Source organism: Halichoerus grypus, chromosome 6 (genome assembly GCF_964656455.1).
Source record: "Halichoerus grypus chromosome 6, mHalGry1.hap1.1, whole genome shotgun sequence".
NCBI lineage: Eukaryota > Metazoa > Chordata > Mammalia > Carnivora > Phocidae > Halichoerus > Halichoerus grypus.
In genome coordinates this window covers 1,160,502-1,179,817 of record NC_135717.1, presented here as the reverse complement: position 1 = coordinate 1,179,817, position 19,316 = coordinate 1,160,502, and the positions used below count along the sequence as shown (strand labels likewise).

The 19,316-nt window shown below is 67.3% G+C and overlaps 2 protein-coding genes across 5 annotated transcripts; both read left to right on the top strand.

The window, feature by feature from the left end:
- Window positions 1-229: 229 nt before the first annotated feature.
- PSMG3 (proteasome assembly chaperone 3) lies at window positions 230-2,179 on the top strand. Of its 3 annotated transcripts, none has more exons than XM_036105545.2 (3): window positions 230-358; window positions 867-1,103; window positions 1,697-2,179. In XM_036105545.2, the coding sequence occupies exons 2-3, from the start codon at window positions 888-890 to the stop codon at window positions 1,847-1,849; spliced, it is 369 nt and encodes a 122-aa protein (XP_035961438.1). In that variant the 5' UTR covers window positions 230-358; window positions 867-887; the 3' UTR covers window positions 1,850-2,179. The 3 variants fall into 3 exon arrangements, with proteins under 3 accessions (XP_035961438.1, XP_035961437.1, XP_035961435.1); XM_036105544.2 differs by lacking the exon at window positions 230-358 and adding an exon at window positions 363-464; XM_036105542.2 differs by lacking the exon at window positions 230-358 and adding an exon at window positions 499-682.
- A 3,102-nt stretch (window positions 2,180-5,281) lies between these two features.
- Window positions 5,282-16,894, top strand: TMEM184A (transmembrane protein 184A). 2 transcript variants are annotated; one of them, XM_078074053.1, is made up of 9 exons: window positions 5,282-5,433; window positions 10,020-10,265; window positions 12,450-12,615; window positions 12,952-13,042; window positions 13,154-13,229; window positions 13,309-13,400; window positions 14,587-14,663; window positions 15,235-15,426; window positions 16,106-16,894. In XM_078074053.1, the coding sequence occupies exons 2-9, from the start codon at window positions 10,020-10,022 to the stop codon at window positions 16,339-16,341; spliced, it is 1,176 nt and encodes a 391-aa protein (XP_077930179.1). In that variant the 5' UTR covers window positions 5,282-5,433; the 3' UTR covers window positions 16,342-16,894. The 2 variants fall into 2 exon arrangements, with proteins under 2 accessions (XP_077930179.1, XP_035961433.1); XM_036105540.2 differs by having other exon boundaries at window positions 14,494-14,663.
- Window positions 16,895-19,316: the final 2,422 nt, after the last annotated feature.

The window sequence follows — 19,316 nt, the reverse complement described above, 5'->3', positions numbered from 1 at the left end:
GGCCCGCTCTGCGTGGGGCGACCTCTGCACGGCGCCGGCTCCGCTCCGACAGCCCCCGGGCCGCCATGCGGGTAGGGAACCCACAGCCAGGCGCTGCCCCGACTGCCGAGGACACCCCGGGGGAGCAGCCAGAGGCCGGGAGGCCGAGGCCCGCGGGTGGGGGGCTGCCGCCCCTCGCCCCGAACAGGCGTCCCCTCTCCGGAGCGCGGAACCCCGCCGCTCAGGGCGCCGGAGACCGTGCCGGGACCGGAAGCCCGCAGGCGCCCTTCCGGTGGGAGGGGCCGCAGCGCGGGTAGGCGGGGCCCCCTGCGGGGGCGGGCCCGCGTCGCCCAAGGGCGTCACTTCCGGGCGCGGCGCGGTAAGCGCGGGCGGCGTGGCGGTGGGCTGGGTAGACGGGCGCGCGTCCCCGCGGGGCCCCCGGCCTGCCGGCGTCCCGTCGCTCTCTGCCCTTCGCCCGCGCGGAGGTGCCGCCCTGTCCTGTGGGGGCGGTCGTTTCCCCAAACGGAAGGGGAAGCTCAGCGGGCGGCGGGGGCGCGGCCACCTGCCGGGGCCCAGGCTTGTGCACCTGCGGCGCTCGCTCCCGCCGGCCTCGGGCCGCGGCCGGGTGTGGAGCCGGGCGGGAGGGCAGGAGGGCGGGAGCCTCCGGGGACAGAGACCAGCGTGTGCCCCGACGGCCCGCCTGGTAGGCGCAGCCCGCACGTCCGCGCGGTGCGCCTGGGAGCGGCTCCCGGGGGCTCCGCTGAAGCCCGTGTGGGTGCACGGCGCCCGCCCGCGTGGGCGCGCTTGTGTGGGGGGCCGCGGGCCGCATCCCACGCGGCTTGGCTGAATTACTCTGGTTTTTTCTGTTTCCTTGTTAAACATGAAAGTGCCACGGAAGAGACCCATCCATGGAAGGCGAACCCTTGCTGGTCTCCAAACAGAAGACGGAAGTGGTGTGTGGGGTCCCCACGCAGGTGGTCTGCACAGCCTTCAGCAGCCACATCCTGGTGGTGGTGACCCAGTTCGGGAAGATGGGTACCCTGGTCTCCCTGGAGCCCAGCCCCGTGGCCAGTGACATCAGCCAGCCTGTGCTCACCACGAAAGTCCTTCTTGGGCAGGACGAGGTAAAGTGGCTGGGAAGGGGTCCCCGCGGTGGGGGGAAACCCGCTGGTGTGACTGCGGCTTGGGAGTAGTGGCCGGAGGGTCCGGTGGGAGGGCCGCGGAGCCCGCGGACGGCCGGGCATTTCCTGGAGCCTGCGCAGCTGAGAGAGCACCTGCCCGCCCCAGGCGCCTGCTTTTCCCAGCCCGTCAGCGTTGGATCTGCCGGGCAGGCGGGGTACTGATCTTGTGAGGTTCGAGCCTCTCGTGCTGCCTTGGAGTATTGAGCTCTGACGAGATCGCCTGTGAGGCTTGACAGACCCCACCCCAGCCGCGCAGAATACCTTTCACGAGGCCTCCTAGATGGCGGCCACCAGAAGAGACCAGGGAATCAAGGCACCAAGAGAATGAGTAGAGTGGTGCCTCTTCGGCGTTTTGTTTAGGACTGGAGTGTTCTGGAGTCTGGTTGAATGCTGCATGGCTGTTGCTTTGAACTTACGGGGCGGGGTGTGATTTATTGGGGTGTAGGAAGCCAGTCGGGTTTCTAGGGCACACGCGAAGTGCTAAGGGAAAACAGATTTGTCGCAATTAAAATGGTTTCTCTCCTTTCCCTTACCAGCCTCTCATCCACGTCTTAGCAAAGAACCTGGTGACGTTTGTGTCTCAGGAAGCTGGGAACAGAGCGGTGCTCCTGGCCATGGCCGTGAAGGACAGGAGTGTGGAGGGGCTGAAGGCCTTGAAGGAGGTGATCCAGTCCTGCCAGGTGTGGTGACCCTGGAGCAGAAGACGCGCCTGCTACTCGGCGGGCTGAGGGGACACGCGACACCCGGGGTCAGGCAGGAGGAGGAGCTCTGCCTTGAGCTCTAGAAGCCGGAAGAAATGTGCGCATCCCAGGCAGACTGCTGCTTTGGGCACTAACTTATCCGCGGGTGGAGGAGAGCTGCGGAGTGTGTCTGGGGGCTGTGAACGGTTCTCACCAGGGTCCAGGTCGCTGCGTACGTTTGAGATTTGAAAGGCATGAGTCCTGGCCCCCCACGTGCAGTATCTGTTGTTGAAGGAAATTTTTTTTATTCTCAATAAATGCCTATCCCCAGATATCTCACCAGCTTTCCTGGCAGTACTGAGAAACTAACGTCACGCGGCGTAGGTTCGGTTCAGCGCACCGTAAGTGGGAGGAAAGCTTGTTTGGCAAGGTTCACGCACACTGTGCACACTGCCCTTGCTCCTTCCCCCGGCTTCTCTGAGCCAGTTTGGCTGGCCAGACAGCCGTTGCCTTCCGTTCCGCGAGCCTCTCTTACTGTCCTGCCGCGTGGCAGTTACGGTGAGGCGTGGGCTTCAGGATGGCGTTCGTGGCCTGACCGCCCGGGCCTCTGGTGGACAGCAGCTCGGACCCTCCGGGCTGGTCCTCGTCCCCCACTAGCCGTGGTGGCGCGTCCCTGTCCGCACCAGAAGCGGGGCTGCAGTGTGCTGTTTGAGTCCGCCCCGCAGAGGACCGGAGACTAGAGGGGATGAGGGCCCGGGGTCTGGAAGCTGGGGTCCCTGTGTAAAGAGGGGAGGCCCGGCTGGCTCGCTCAGTGGAGCGTGCGACTCTTGATCTCAGGGCTGTGTTCCGGCCCCAGGGTGGGCGTCGAGGTGACTTAAAAATAAAATCTTAAACAAGATCTCCGTAAAGAAACACCTTGGGTGGCGTCCATGTCCTCGTGAGAGCAGAAGGGATGTTTTTATTCGGTTTCCCTCAAAACCAACGGTTTCTGAGACCCTGAGGTTCTTGACTTTAGAAACTCCTCTCCAACAGGCGATGGGAAGGACTGGTTCAAGCCGCCGGTCCGGTTTAGAGGTGAGCATGAGTTCGCTGAAGATGGGACAGAGGGAAGCTCTTCAAGGGCTCATTCTGTCAGCAGAATGTGCGGGGTCACCGTCAGCCCCGCCCCGCCCGGGGCACAGACTGGCAGACGGCGACCGCGGGGCTCACGCATGGGAATCTGCCAGACTTCCCAGAGGAGGTGCTGACGCTGCTGCGGGGAGCCTGGGTGACCGGGGAAACTGAGGCAGGCCCGTCCCTGAGAGAGACAGGACTCCTTTGGGGCCAGCCCCGCCCCACCTCCTGGCCCCTCGGGCAGACCTGCAGCCAGCCTGGCCACTCCCACGCCACCTGCCTTCGCGCCGCACTCGCCCGGTTACATCCTGCCCCCAAGCCCCGCTTGGTGGGCCTCTCGGGGGACGGGGACCAGCACAAGCTCTAAGGACACAGCAGCCGACCAGAGAAGGGAAGGGGCGTGCACACACGAGGACCCCCAAGGACTGGGGTGTCCTGGCGGGTGGGGAGGAACTGGCTGCTGGAGAAGCACCGCCCCCCCCCCCAAAGCAGAGGCGTGGTGTCCTCGGGTTAATCCTCAGCAGTTACTCAACGCTTGTTACCTAAGAATGAGGTGTTTGTGCTGTGGGGTCACGACTCCTCCCATTTTACAGGGAACCTGAGGCGTGGACAGCGTCCCAGTCTGAGGCTGGGATCAGATTTGCAGCTTTCGGTGTTCTGGTGTGGTCCCTAAATGCGTCTCCCTGGGACTAGCACACCTGCCTGTCACGGTGACCAGGCTCGGGGGACAGCCGTGTCCTCACTCAGAGCCAGGGAGGTCACTCCTCGTCATCCGCGTGTTCCGGAGGGGGACGGAGGCATCGCCCAGCCGCCCCGGCGCAGCACAGCGGGGACTTGAACCCGGGCGCAGGCCCCTCACCGCCGCTCGCTGGTGGCCTGACTGCGCGACGAAGCCGCGCACCCACCCCTCGAGGCCGCCCTGAAGAAGAGGCCCCGGAGACACGGGGCTCGGAGACCCAGGGTGGTGCCTGCCCAGGCCCTCGGCAGCCTGGCGGGGGTGGCGGGCCTGGCATGGAACAGAGTGGGGCCCCCAGCACCTTCTCCGCGTGGCACCCTTACAGCTGCCGGGAACTGTCTGGTGGCTCGTGGAAATCGGCCGGACGCTCCGCGCTCCTGTCGCTCATGCCCACGCCTGGGCGCTGCCCTGCCCTATAAATCCAGGCACAGGCCGGGGTGGGGAGGCGCTGGGCCCTCTGCCGCTCCGGGTCAGGAGGAGCGATCCGGCAGGCCGCGGTCCCTGCAGGCGGCGGTCCGCGCCGTGGGGATGGTCACTCCCGTGCACGGACAGGCTGCATGTGGCGCGTGCCCAGCGGTCCGCAGGCGGGTGGAAGTTAACGGACACGGGGCTCGTCGACAGCCCCTGCAGCCCGGCCTGCTAGAGGGGCTCCTCCGTCAAGGTCACGCCCTCCCACCACCATGCGATCTGCCCAGTGCAGAGGCCCCCCAGGCCCGCTCCCTCGCACGCCCTCCCTTTTCCTCAGTGCACGTGGGGACGTGGCTCAGAGCCGAGAGCGCACGAGAGAAGCCAGGGAGGGCGGCTGTCTCGGCGATCACTCGGAGCAGCTTCTCCTGGCAGCCCCCGATCCTCCAGAACCCAGTATGACAACGAAGCGGTGGACTAAGACACCTGCACGCGGGACCGCTGAGCGCCGGCGTCTTAGCGCCTTGGCATGACACTGGCAGTCAGGAGAGGGGCACGCGGGTGACTGGAAGGACGCCCGACCGATGCGCGACATCAGAGGGCCCTGAGTGAGCTGCGACCGAGTGCAGGGCGGCGCTCTGGCCCCGCAGCTTCATAGTCTGCACCCCGGCCCGAAGCGGACAGACGGTGTCGCAGTGGGGGTGGGGGTGAAGGTGGGCTCGGTGGGAAGTGAGGACCCTCTGATTCCGAGATTGTGAGGAGATGGTGGGGACCATCTCTCCCGCGGGAGCAGGTGGCCGGCCGACTTCTCAGCGGCTCCGCGTCTCTGGAGGAGGCCCCTCGGAGACCCCACGTGGGCTGCTCGGAGCCAGGAGCCCATCCCTCGGTGACGGCACGCGTCCCCCCGTCTGCCCCTCACTGCACCGTAGGAGGGGGGCATCGGACCCCCGACCACACGGACTGGAGAGGTGTGGCCACCCAAGGCTACACCCGGATGTCAGAGACTCTGCGGTCGGCTTGTACCCTCCGCTGGACAGTGGACAATGGGAGGGACAGCGGGTCCCAGCGTCTGGGCAGGGCACGGCAGAGGGTGTGGTCTGGGCTGCACCCCGGCTGGCAGGGTGGGCGGTGGCAAGGAGGAGTGTTCTGGGTCCAGGGAAGGCCAGCGCTTCCCAGGAGCAACAGTATCTTGGACCAACCCAGGCTGCTGTGAGGAGCAACGGAGCTCTGGAGGCCCCACGGTGGGGGCTGGACCCCCAGCCACCACCCCCAGGCCTGCCGCCCTGCAACAGAGCTGCCCGAGGGGCCCGACCAGACGGCCGAGGGAGCCACCAGAGAGGTGAGCGCGGGCAGGCACGTGTGTGCACACCCACAGGAGGGCTGTGGGGTCCAGGCGGGGTCCCGTTCACTCTAGTGGGGCAGGGGCTCCGGGAGAAAAGACCTCACACCCTGAAATTCCGAGAGTCCCGGCCTCTGCACCACCCCCTCTCCACTCAAGAGGACGGGGCCCTGCCAGGCCCCGCGATGCCACCTGGTAACCAAGAAGGGTCTTGGGACAGCACCTCTGCCCCAGCTCCGCCCGGAGGGCTGCCCCCGGGGACACACCCAGGACTGGCAGCTGCAGGCACGCCCCGGGAACACCCAGCCCCTCTCTGGGGACGGAGGCAACCGGCCTGGGGGAGGGAGGTAACACAGGGCAGGGACACGGGCCAGGAACGGGCAGCACAGAAAGGACAGAGAGCCCCAGAAGGAAGGGAGTGAAGTCCCCGAGATCCCATGCTGGGGTCCCCCGGGGCTGACCAGCCTAGAAGCCCCCGGACGGTGACCCAGCTGGCAGGACAGTGGGCCGACTGAGACGGCTGGCCCGCCAGAGCTGTCCTTGGGCCGCAGGGACCGGGGCCCACCTTTATAAGGGAGGGAGACGGGTGCTGACCTGTTGCACGCGGGGGCTCCAATCGCGGGGGCAACTGAGGAAGGCCACAGACACAGGGAGGGCCACGTCAGGGTCCCAGCCCGGTGTGTCCGACCCGGGGCCCTGCTCCCGCGGCTCTGGGGCCCAGCGCCCTGACCCAAGTGACGAGCCTGCGTCTCGGTCTCCGGGAGGCACAGCCTCCCTGCTCGCCCCCCACGCAGGGAATCCCAGAACTAGAGCTGGAGGGACCCGCGGCCCCCATGGGCCCGGAGGAGGGGAGAAGTGGCTTGGGGCCCCCAGGATGGTAGGTTCCTTCCACGGCCTGCAGAGGCCCCGTGGCCCCACCACCGCTCCCCACTTCTCCCAGCTCCCACCTGAGTGGCTTAAAGGCCCAAGCGCCCAGGACCCTCAGCTGAGAGTGGCTGTGGTCCAGTGACCCCCAGGCCCTCCGCCACCGTGGCTATTGCTTGAGTCAAGGGCCATCGCGGGGGCCGGAACAGAAGCTCAGAGGCAAACCCTGCCTGCCACTCCCTGGACGCCAGGAGCGGGCACCCCCAGGAGAGCCAAAGGACCCCAGTGGGAGGGCCTGAGGGAGCGTGCTGTCCTCCCCCAACCTATCTCTGCCTGCCCAGGGGGCACTGGACAGGGCTGGTGGCAGGGAAGGAGCCACAGGCCTCTAGAGATGTCCCCCGATGGCAGGGCGCGTCTGGAAGGAGATCCAGGGCCAGCAGTAAGGCCAAGGAGCCATGGGCGTTGGGTCATTAGTAGTAAAGGGCGGGCGTGGGGATGAGGACACAGGCCCGACACCGGCCACAGCGTCTCAGCCACCCACAGCCCAGCCAGGACCTGCCCGGAGCCTAGTCACCTGGTCACCGTACACAGGGGTCAGAGGCCCCAGCTGCCCGGACCTGGGCAGGCAGGTCTGTCCTGTGCTGGGCTTGGTCAGCGTCCAGCCCCGGGCAGGGAAATCAGGCCGGGCCGGCCAGGCCACCTCTGCTGAGAGTGCGTGGCCATGACAGCCGCTGCCGGGGGCGGGGCTGCTCTCCTGGGCTCGGTGCCCCTGGTGCTGGACCCCAGCACTCTGTGGTGCAGGCCCCTCTCCCTCCCCTCCCTGTCTCCCGTGCCTCCCCCACCCAGACTCCTGCAGCTCTCCACTCCCCCCACCGCGGCGGCCCCCGGGAGGGCGACATGGTTCAGGCCTTTCCCTGAGCTCAGAGCAAGGCAAGGGGGGTGTCCCAGCCCCCCAGTGATGGCAGGGACCTGCCTGCCATACCCACGGCGCGGCGGGAGAACCCCAGACTCATCTGTACAGATGAGAAAGCAGAGGCCCTGAGAGGTGAAGGGGTCTGCCGAGGTGGCCCCCGAGGCCATGGGCAGAGCAAGGCACTGAGGGCTGAGGCTGCCTCCAGAGAGACAGGTCAGGACCCAGAGAAAGAGGGGGAGGGCAGAAGGCCCCCACTTTGCAGAGGCCCGGGATTCTAAAGTGCACGCATGGCCTGGTGCCGATGGGAAGGCCCTGAGCAAAGCCATGTCCCGCAGTGTGCAAGAGGTTCTGGAGTGGGGAGGCTTCAGAGCCAGGGATCCCTGGAGGCCTTCCTGGAGGCAACAGCTGAACAAGAAAACCTCAGGGTAAGGCAGCTGCAGGAACAGCCCAGAAGTGACACTGGCCTGGCCTCCACCACCAGAGCAGGGGCGGCCCTGGACGGAAGGGGCTTCCCGGGATCATGGGCCCCTGGCCCCCACCTGCTGCAAGCAGAGCTGCAGGGGTAGGAGCCCCTGGGCCTGCCCCCCGTGTTTATCCGGCCTTGTCAGAAAGAACTGCCTGCCCCCACAGTGTTTCCCCCTCCGAGGAAACAGCCGAGCTTCGGAAGTCCCTCTATCTGGGCCCAGGGTCCAGCCCTCAGGCCTCCCCAAAGCCAGGGCCCCTCTGCATGCTCCCAAAGGCCTGGCCCCGCTGACTCCAGCTAGGAAGTCCTTCTGACATCTAACCAGAGTGCATCCTGCTGCAGGCTCGGTCCCCCAACACCAGCCTGGGAAGGACCTAGGCCTCGTTTCCCCCACCTGTGGCATGGGTGGGTCCCTGGGCCCCTGCCAGGCCCATCCACGTCCCCAAAGCTGAGTCGTTGCCCTTCAGGGTCCCCAAGCCATTGTCACCAGGGGTCCGCACGCGCTGACCCACGCTCCCGGCACCCAGGGCAGGTGGCGGGATGCGGGCACACAGGGGAGACTTACTCTGGCTGGCTGAGGTACAGACCACACCTGCCACCCAACCACAGCAGGTAGGAGCCACCGCACAGGGCCGGCCACACAGAGGCTGCCCACTCCCCGGGCACTGGAGACGGGCTGGGCCCAGCGCGGGAAGCTCCCGTGGAGGGAGGGCAGGCAGCAAGCACAAAGCCAACAGGTGGACAGGAATCCCAGGTGGGATTTAAAGGGGGGACAGGACTGAACGGTGACACCTGAGCCGGCAGGACAAGGAGACGGCTGGGAGAGAAGTCAGCGTGGAAGGTCCCGGCAGGGGGGGAGGGGGGTGTGGAGGGGTGGGGAGAGGGGTCGTGTGTCCAGGCCTGCAGCCTCCCACACTCCTGGGGACCGTGGACGTGTGGATGAACCTCTCCGAGCAAAAAAGGATCTGTCATTCCCACAGTTCAGCCCTTGAATGGCCCAGGCCCACAGGGAGCGTTAGGTGGGCACAGAGGACATGAACGTGTGACCCCATCAGGGGCACAGAGCAGACCCTTCGTGCTGCCCATGGCGGCGGCATGCACGCGTTTGTGTCCCCACCCCGATGGCTCCAGAGACAGAGCCGGATGAGCCTCTTCCCAAAGGAGTCTCTGGCATCGGGCTGAGCCCAGTGACCTGCCTGTCCTTCTCCCCCGACCCCACAACCCCAGCAATGTTTCCACTGCACCTCTTGCAGACTCGGCGACACTCGCACAACATAAATTCACCTGTTTTTAGGCAAACATCAGCCCAGCCACCCTAGACCCCTCCTGCCTCCCTGGGGCCCAGGAGAAGCCACCTGGCCCTCCGTCCGCACAGGCAGGCGAGGGCACCTGGCGGCCCGCAGGTTCCTGGGAGCCCGCTGCCGCCGAGCAAAGATAGAATGTCAGCCAGGCAGGAGGGGAGGGGACGAGCGTCCGCTCCTCCCCCTCCGCCCAGCCCCCCCCCCCCCCCCCCCCGCAGGCAGCAGCTCAGGTGGGCCACCTGGGAGCTGAGGCAGTGCCCCCCCACCCCAGGCCTGGTGCAGCCTCCAGATAGGGGCCCTGCCCCACCCCCAGTGGGGCTGCCCCTGGGGCCACGTGGCCATGCAGATGACCAGCCAGGCTTCCCTGGGGGCCGGGCCTTGCAGGGCTGGGCCGGAGCTTCCTGCCTGAGAGGTAGGCGCTGGGTCCCTACCTACCGTGGGCTAGAGGCCAGGGGAGAGGCCCGGGTGCCCCAGCTGGCTGGCCAGCAGCTGAAGAACCAGCCTCCGGGGCTACTGAGCGGGCCTGGGCGGGTGAAGGGCCCTGCCGCACAGTCGGGCCCGCGGACAGTTGGGCAGGTCCCAGGGAGCCGGTGGGTGCTGGGCTGCACCCCCATCAGCCGCTGCAGGCCGCGCCTGGCTGGCCTTCTCTCTGACTCCACCCCGGGCAGGCAGGGCAGCGGGGGCTCCCTCACTTTCCCACACATCTCTGGCCCCTCAAACGTGGGCTCCCACGAGCCTGAGTCTCTGCCCGGGTGGCTGAGCCCTGGGGAAGGAGGGCGCCCCAGGTCCCGGCCTTAGAGCTGAGCTCGTGCTCGGAGCAGGACTGCCCCCGAGTCAGGGGAGTGGGCAAGACGGTCAGACTCGAACCAGACAGAAGGGACGGGGACGGAAGCCCATGCAGCCCCGGCCTGCTGGTGGCCTGGAGGAGCCCCTCCCTCCCCGCCCCCACCCCTCCCCCCCCCCCCCCCCCGGCTGGCCCTGGGGCTGCCAGGCGCTGGCGCACCTTTGCCCTCACTCCTCCCTGTGTCCTCCCTCACCTCTGCAGATGACTAATGCCTCAGGGCTCCTGGGAACAGCCCGCGGCCCCCTGGTGTCAGCAACCTGGCCACAGCCCAGCCCCCCACCCGCCATGCCCACCGTGCCCTCTGCGTCCTCCGTGCCCGCCGGGCCGCAGACGGACCCCGTGGGGAACAGCTCCCAGGGCGCCTCCCGGCTCTTCCTCACCACCGCATTGGCCCGTGGCGTCTCGGGGGTCTTTGTGTGGACTGCCCTGCTGCTCACCTGCCACCAGGTAGGCCCTCCCTTCTGCACCTCTCTTGGGACCCCACTCTCCACGGGACATGGCCCTGGCTGGCCCTGCTGCGATCTGGGACCTCAAGCTGTGGCCTGGGGGCAGCCACCAGAGGCCCGGCTGCGTGGAGGGCTCTCAGACGCTTCATCAGGCCAGGGCACAGGGGCAGGGGAGGGGGCTTTCTCCAGAAAGCCGCATGTGGGAGCCAGGCCTGAAGGTGGGAGGTCTCTGCCAGGGATGGAGCTTGGCTGGGAGCACACCAGATTCAGGGGAGTAGAGGAGAGCCCCACAAGCCCCCAGCCCCACGCGGTGACCACTGGGCAGACGGGGCAGCCCCTCCGAGGGGGGATGGCCAGGCCCGGCAGCGAGGGAGGAACCAGGGTGTGGGCCGGGGGCCCAGGAGGACGCGCTGGCCATGTGGGGCGAGCGCGAGGTGCAGGCCAGGGACGGGGCTGTCTGGACAAGGCGCACTCGGGACACGAGAGGGACCTTGAACGTCAGTGCGGCAGCTTGGCCTTCAACCTGGGGGGCGTGGGGAGCCAGGGCAGGCTGTCGGGGGGGCCGAGAGCGGGGCCGGCCTGCAGGATGGGGAGGGAATGAGTGGGGACGTGGGCCCGGGGCAGGGGCCGTCAGCAGGCTGGTGGGCAGGGAGGGTGAGCAGACTCCCATCACAGTGAGAGCCACCTGCTATTCGGCCTCGAACAAGCACAACAGAAGTAGACCCAAGTGCGTGAGAGGGGCTGGGGGGCGGGGGGGCACAGTACAGCCGAGAGGAGCAGGGGCCACCCGGGAGGGCTGCCCAGAGGAGGCGGGACTGGCCCTGAGTCTTACCAAGCTGCTCCCAGGCCCCTGGACAGGAAGACTGAACCGGTGGGTGGTGCGAGCGCACTTGTGTGGCGGACCCGCCTACTCCCTGGCAGTGGACCGGGTTAGGTCTGGGGTAGCCTGTGATTTACGGGGCCAGGCCCCAGAGTCCTGCGTGGGCATCCCGGACTCCCGCTCTGTGTGAACCTAACCCCCGCACTGTGGGGACCGCGCATGTGTCTGTGTGTCTGTCTGTGACTCCTGGGGCCCCACCCCTGCATGGGGCAGACAGGGACCCCAGGGCTGCAGCTCCCACCCCCACCCCCACGGTCAGGCCCGCCGTGAGAGGAAGGCAGCCCGCAAGGACAGAGAGGGACTCAGCCTCTGGCTTTCAAGACGGGAAGGTGAGGCGGGCGAGGACGGAGGGGGCCAAGGCCACCCAGCCAGGCAGTGCGAGCCCCGGGACAGAATCCACGTCTCCTAATGGCTGGGCATGCCGGGCCCTGCCCACTGCACCAGCCGGGGAGTGAGGGACTGATAAGGACTGTTCCGGATGCCAGCCCGTCCCCGCCACTCCCTGCATTGTGCCCTCTGAAGCTGGGTGCCCGTGGGGCTCCACACACAGCCTGCCCTCCCACGGCCCTCTCTCCACCTGCGCTCAGCGGCACCTCCTCCAGGAAGCCTTCCAGAGGTGCTGTGTGCCCCGCTCCCCTGCGCCTCTACCTCTTCAAGACCCTCTCACTGCTTTCCCCCCTCCCCGCAGAAGTCATGGAAAATCAAGAAAGGTCTACAAACTATAATCAGCCGTATTTTCCTACCGTCCAGGGACAGGACAGAGCCATCTTTCCTTCTGTGTTCACCACGTGTTTCCAACACGCATGGGGTCGCACCTGCTTTGTCATCTGATGCCTACACGCCCCGTTATCTCAGAGCAGGTCCCCACGCGGGCATCTTGGGACGCCACTTTTACTGGCTGGCTGAGACCCCTTGGTGGGGCTGCTCTGCCGAGACCCGCCCGCCCCACCGCGTGGTCACCTGTGTCGCATCCTCGTACACAGACCTTTTCTTTCCGGATGTAACCTGCTCCATGGGGCACATCCCGGAAAGGGCTCCAGGGGATCAGCCCTTTGGATGCCTGCCCACGTTGAGATGCGAAACTCCGGGGCCACGGACGCCCCCCCCCCCGGGAAATTCTCCCCGAATGAATGAACACACGAGTAAGTGCGCGAGCGAGCGAGCATTGCCGCGGCAGAGTATGCGGAAGAAGGGGCCAGCCGCGCCTGGGAAGCTCGCGCTGCTTCCGACACTGTCCCCTGCTCCGCACAGCGGGGGCGTGTGCCCATCGTCCCCCGCAAGCCTGCCCTTGCTCTGCCCGCCCAGATCTACCTGCACCTGCGCTCCTACACGGTCCCCAACGAGCAGCGCTACATCATCCGTCTGCTCTTCATCGTGCCCATCTACGCCTTCGACTCCTGGCTCAGCCTCCTCCTCCTGGGGGGCCACCAGCACTACGTCTACTTCGACTCGGTGCGTGACTGCTACGAAGGTGAGCGCCGCTCGGATCCAGGCTTTAGCGAGATCCGGGGAGGGCCCCGGAGAGGCCACGGCCAGCTCGGCAACCCCACCCTCCCGGGCCAAGTCCAGCTCGGCGAGGCCCTGTGGGAAGGGGCCGCTTGATGGTCGGGATCGGGGACGCCGAGCGGGGGGGCCCTGTAGCTGGGCCTGCCCGGGCCCTGACGGGGTGGGGCCTCACTGCCACAGGGACTGCTGACGGCCGGGGGTCAGCAGGGACGGCGGGTGGTCCCGAAGCTGAGGGCAGGGGAGTGGGGGGCCCCGGGGAGCCCAGGCTCACTGCCGCCCGCCCCGGCCCTCTGCTCTGCAGCCTTTGTCATCTACAGCTTCCTGAGCCTGTGTTTCCAGTACCTGGGGGGCGAGAGCGCCATCATGGCTGAGATTCGGGGAAAGCCCATCCGGTAAGCGTCTCGCCCCAGAGCCCACGGGGGCCCCTCCGCGCCCCGGGCAGCAGGGCTGGGCTGGGGACAGGTGCTCCCGGGGGCCCCGCCTCACGGACTTGCACACCCCAGGTCCAGCTGCCTCTACGGCACCTGCTGCCTGCAGGGCATGTCCTACTCCATCGGCTTCCTGCGCTTCTGCAAGCAGGTGAGTGGGGGGCTTGCCTGCCCTGCCCTGCCCCTCCCAGCCACCCGCCCGGACCACCCCATGCCTCCCTCCCCCCCAGGCCACACTGCAGTTCTGCATCGTGAAGCCCATCATGGCCTTGGTCACCATCGTCCTGCAGGCGTTCGGCAAATACCACGACGGGGACTTCAAGTAAGGCCTGGCTGCCGTGCGGGCTGGGAGGGGGTGGGCCGGCCTGCCGGGGGGCGGGGGGTGCGGGCCCCAGGCCGGGGGGCGCTCAGCACAGGGCCGAGTCCTCACGTGTGCCGGACAGGCCTCCCCCGCTCTCGGGAGACTGCCAGGGCGAGGCCGCAGCAAACAGACCCAGAGGAGCGGGTCCCTGTGTGCGGGGTGCTAGGGCTGCGCAGCCCCGGCGGCCATGGGCTCCCTCCCCCGGCCCCCACCCTGCAGCCCGCCCACCCCAAGGAGAGTGACGGGGGATTCCAGGCACTCAGGCCCAGGGAGCCGTCGGGCAGTGCCTCCTCCACACCCCAGAAGGAGCCCTGCACCAGGTCCACACACACACACGTGCGTGCTTACACAGTCCACATGAACACACACACGAACACACACCTCACATACATGCACTCACACAAGCCCGTGCACACAGACACACACACACACACGCTCACATACAGGCACTCACACGAGCCCATGCACACAGACACACACACACACGCTCACATACAGGCACTCACACGAGCCCATGCACACAGACACACACACACATGCACACTCACATGAGCCCGTGCACACAAGCACACACACACACACACACTCACATGCACACACACGAGCCCGTGCACACAAGCAGACACGAGTGCTTTCACGTGTACACAGACACCCGCTCACATGCTCATGTGCAGTGCTGACATGTGCGTGTGAACACACCCACAGGGTGCACACACATCACGTACACGCTCACAGACTGGCACACACCCACCCATGTGTCCACAATGTAGAGTCCAGGCCCGAAGGAACGGGCCGCGCCCAGGTGGACGGGGGAAGAGGGATGGTGGGGGGGCTTCATAGGGAGAAGGGCTACATCCTTACTGCTGTGTCGGGACTCCCTGCAAGGGGCCCCACGCCGGCACCCCCAGCTCCCTGGTTGTTGCGCTCGGGTACCGCCCACCCACCCTGCAGGGAGGGTCTAGGTCTGGGTCACTGCTGGTGCCCAGGCTGGGACAGCAGGGAGGACATGGGGCGCGGGGCCCATCCTGACCCCCGGCACCTGCTCTGGCCCCAGCATCCACAGCGGCTACCTCTACATCACCCTCATCTACAACATCTCCGTCAGCCTGGCCCTCTACGCCCTGTTCCTTTTCTACTTCGCCACCAGGGAGCTCCTGCAGCCCTTCGAGCCCATCCTCAAGTTCTTCACCATCAAGGCCGTCATCTTCCTCTCTTTCTGGCAGGGTGGGTGGGCTGTGGGGGCAGCGGCTAGAGCCTAGAGGCTGTCCCCATCCCACCTCCGCCCCCAGTTCCCCACATGCCCTCAGGCCTGGCCCCAGCTTCCCTGGCCAGAGCACAGGTCACAACCACCGCCCCCCTCAGTCGGAAGCAATACAGCCCCTGGCGTGGGGGGAAATGGCGAGGCCCCATCCAGTGGGTCTGGCCCGTTGTGGGTGGAGAGGTCAGGCAGAGGCCCGGGGCCAGGCTGGGGGCGCTCCCAGACCCCACCGTGCAGGGGAGGGCGGCCACCAGACAGTGCGGGGTGGAGCTAGGGTCGGGCCCCAGCTCTGGGGTCAGGGAGGTCAGGGCAGACACGTGGGGAGCTCCCAGATGCCCACTGTGCCACAACCCTGGCTTTGGAGGCACCCACACCCCTGAACATCAGCCTCCCCCTCCATGGAAGGGACCACACGGATGGGACGTCCCAGGGCTGGCCGGAGGAGCCTGTGCGGGCCGGAAGTCCTCCCCTACAGATCCCACCCAGCTCCCGAGGCCCGTGTAGGGCGGGTCCTGAGCGGCTGTCACCGTCCCCCAGGGATGCTGCTGGCCATCCTGGAGAAGTGTGGGGTCATCCCTGAGGTCCAGGTCATCGATGGGAGCAAGGTGGGGGCCGGCACGGTGGCCGCTGGCTACCAGAACTTCATCATCTGCATCGAGATGCTGTTTGCCTCCATTGCCCTGCGCTATGCTTTCACCTGCCAGGTGTATGCAGAGAAGAACTCACCAGGTATGCCCGCCGGGCCCTGCGGGCGTGGGGGAGGGGCATGTGGAGGGTGGGCCTGGGGAGGGCGCAGCCAGCCCTGCATCCTCTGGGCACCCTCAGCACCACATCTCTGGCCCCCATCCCATACATGGGCCCAGGGGATCTCAACCCCACAGACAGAGAGACAGCCCCTCGGGAGCACCCCCGCCCTAGACAGGTGCCACATCTGCATCTGGCCCAGGCCCTGAGTTCTGAGTGAGATGGGCTGGACTGGACGTCTGGGCCCCCACGGCCCCTGCTGGGATGGGGGGCTTGGCGCCTCCCAAGCCTGGGGTGCCCTGCCCACCACACCCAGGGGCCCGGGCATCCCTAGGGAATGACCCATTCAGGCAGGGACGGCCTGCACTTCCTCCAGCAGCCTGGCGTAACCACGAGTGTGAAGGGCTCACTCCAGGCCGGAGAGAAGGCAGGAGCCAGCCAAGGCAGTCTCTGTGGCCCCTGGGGGTCTGGGCTGGGACAGGCCCAGGGTGGAGGAGCCGGGCTGGGATTCAGAGGTCCTGAAGTCACCCCCTGCCGGCCGAGCCCAGGGCCTGGGCAGCCTGGAGGCCGGCGGGGAGCAGGGCCATGCCTCCGGGGCTGGGGTCTGAGGGGGAAATGACGGGTCTGGGGCACCCCGACCCCCACACGTGCTGCTTGCCCCCAGCCCCCGAGGCACCCATGCACAGTATCTCCAGTGGCCTCAAGGAGACCATAAGCCCACAGGACATCGTGCAGGACGCGGTCCACAACTTCTCCCCGGCCTACCAGCAGTACACGCAGCAGGCCACACACGAGGCCCCGAGCCCCGGCCCCCAGCCCAGTGTGGCAGGAGGCTCCGGTGGGGTCAGGAAGAGTCGGAACGTGGAAAAACGGATGCTGATCCCCTTGGAGGAGCTGTAGGAGGGCCACGGGTCACCAGCCACCTGGCTGAGACCAGGGGCCCCTCACCCACAGTGAAGCCCCTTCTGGGAGCCCTCCTGCCAGGCCTGCGGGGCCACCTCCCAGCCTGCCCCCCACCGGCAGGCTCGTGGCCCTGGGAGGGGACGTCTGAGCTTATCTGAGGAGCCTGGGACCCACTGGGCTCCCCTGGCCGTCTGCTCAGGGGGCTGCTGTGAGGCGGGCACCAGCGGGGCCCTGCTGGATGGACAGTTTCCAGGCTGGGCCCCTGCAGGGAAGGACGGCCTCAGGAGAGCGAGACAGCCCGCCCTGAGAACACCGGAGCTGCGCAGGCGCGGACAGGTGGTCATGGTGGGGGACTCAGCTGGGCCTTGCCAAGCCCCTGAGCACCCCTCCAGCCGTGGAGATTCCTGAAAAGCCCCCGCCCCAATGTGCCTGACGAGGGTCCAGGAGGTGCCTGGGGCCACCTGCACAGAACCTTCACTTGAGCAGCCCGCAGAGGACATGGGGCTTACGGACGAATCACATTTATTTATACATAAACACCTGGGTTTTCTAGTGACTCCAGTGGCCTCTGTTCCCGCAGGTCAGTGCCCGGGTGAGCAGACTGTAGTAGGGCGGTCAGAGGAGCCCCACTGTGCTAAGTCTGCTGTTGGGGGAAGGGTCCGGATCATTGCTCAGAGCAGAGCGGGGTACAGAGCTCACAGGAAGACCGAGTGCCCTGGCCTGTGTCCGCATGAGACCCAGAGCGCCCCCCACGACCGCGGGAGATCCAGGGCGCTCCCCGTGCCCGCGGGAGACCCAGGGCGCTCCCTGTGCCCCCGCGGGAGACCCAAGGCACTCCCCTTCCTTTAGGAGCTCAGCTTCCTCCATAAGATGGGCCTCTGGCCGGCCCCACCTGTAGTGGGTCCATGAAGGCCACAGATGGACGCAGGCCCAGAGGGAGCGCGGGGCGCACATGGGGCTCGCAACTGGAGCCTGCCTTCCCCCGTCTTTCTCTCTCCTATGTGCCAGGCCGGTGCCCAGGGAGACACATGCCCTGCCCTCCAGAAGTTGCGAGGAGCCCGCCAGAGGGGCCAGAAGCAGGCAGCAGAGTGGGGAGGCCTCCTGGAGGGCCTGAGGGCAGGGCCTGTGTGCCCGAGAGCCCGAGGGTGTGGGGAGCCAGGGCTGGCTGGCCAGGCCAGAGCAGCGGGCAGGAAAGCCTGGTGGGCACCACCCAGTGATGGCCTCCCTCCCTCCTGGCCACTCACGCCCCTGTGCCGAGGGTCCGGAGAGACTCGGCAGGGCAGGAACCGACCAGCAGTGTCCTGGCCAGAGCGGGGTCACCCCGTGGCCTCCTTGCTCCCTAGGCCTGGAGACCCAGGACTCAAGGCCGCAGCTTCTTGGAGGGCCGGCCGGCTGCCCAGTGAGATAAGGCATGCCGCCTCCCTGCGGCCCAGCTGGAGAGTCCCCCGCCCGCCTTATCACGTCCTCCGCAGCTGGCGGACCACGGTGGGCCTGGCTCTGGCCCCGCAGGTCTCAGTCAGCAGGTCTGGGAGCAACCACGGTGGGAAGCTGTCTGGAGGATGCAGGAGGGCCCGGCGCCAGCCCCACTGTGAGCAGCAGGGCGGTGCTCGCCTACAGGCCCCTGCCCAGGGAGGGCCTTGTCAGCCGGTGCGCTGTGTCCGGTGTGTGTGAGGCCGGGGCCAGGACCCTGGTGCACACTGAATCCTCACGACAGCCCTGGGAAAGGGGCCCAAGGCCCAGAGAGGGTGAGCCACTTGCCTGAGGTCACAGAGCCAGCAAGAGGCGGACCGGCCCGCAAAAGCCAACTCTCGCACTTGTCTGGCCCCCACAGACATCTCTGCCGTGGACAAGGCCCGGCTTCTCCTTCTGACACCACAGAGTAACGCCGCACCCCTGCCACCCACAGGGAGGTCACAGCTGCCACCCCGCCTTGCTGGCCTCGCCCTCCTGGGGGGAGCGTGGGTGCTCTCGAGGTGGGGGGAGGGAGGCACATCTTGCCATCTGTGATGACACTGTGGGCTCCCAATTCCGGGCCCCACCGCACGGGGCCAGGAGTGGCCAGCTTCTCTAAGCTGTCCTGGCCTTGGCGCTCTCATCTGGGAAATGGCCCCAGCAATCCAAAGCAGGCAGCGCCGAGAGAGCTGGAGGGCCCGGCGGGGGCACAGGGGTAACCCTCAATGACTTCCCAGCTCACACTCGCGGGGGGAGCGGGCCTGGCTTCGGGGAGGTCTGGCTTAGCCGGGGGCCACGGCGACCCCATAGTGCTGGCACACTCTGCTCCCCACCGATTTCACAGAAGGGAGCTGGTGGATTGGAAGGGGAGGGAACAGGCCCCCCAGAGGCGAACCCCGAGTGGCTGGTGGTGACGCCCCCCCCTCAGTGAGAGCGAGGGCAGGAGCCGTCCCATCAGCTCAGGCAGAGGTGAGGCAGGAGGGCTGGCAGGTCTTGGAAACCCCGAGACCTCGCCGGCAAGCTGGCCCTCCTTCAGAGGCTGAGGCCAAGTGCTGACACGTCTGCCCCTGGGAGGGACTGGGGTGGGGAAGGCCCGTGAGGAGCACACAGGCCCTCGGCCCTGGCTGCTGGGAGAGCCCGCTTCCTTTAGGCACCTTGCTCTCCACCCCAGGCCGAGCGTCCCTCTCCCCACCTGCCGCAGGACCTGGCCTGAGACCGGGGCACACACCACCCAGGGGGTTGGGGGGAGCCGTCCGAGCTGGAGAGGAAGAGGCTGTGTCTGAAGGCTGGGGGCTCCCGGTCAGGGCGGATGGGACACTGGGGAATTGGGCCCACCACTCAGAAAGCCAACCCGGCCGCCTCCACCCGCCCGACCCCCTCCCCAGCCCGTGGCTGTCCCGATGGACCTCCCAGCCTAGGAGACCCACTGCGGGCGAGGACAACCGTGTTGGGGGGCTGGGACGTGGGGGCGGCAGCCGTCCAATGGTGCCCTGCACTTGGGGACTTGACCCCCAGCCCCA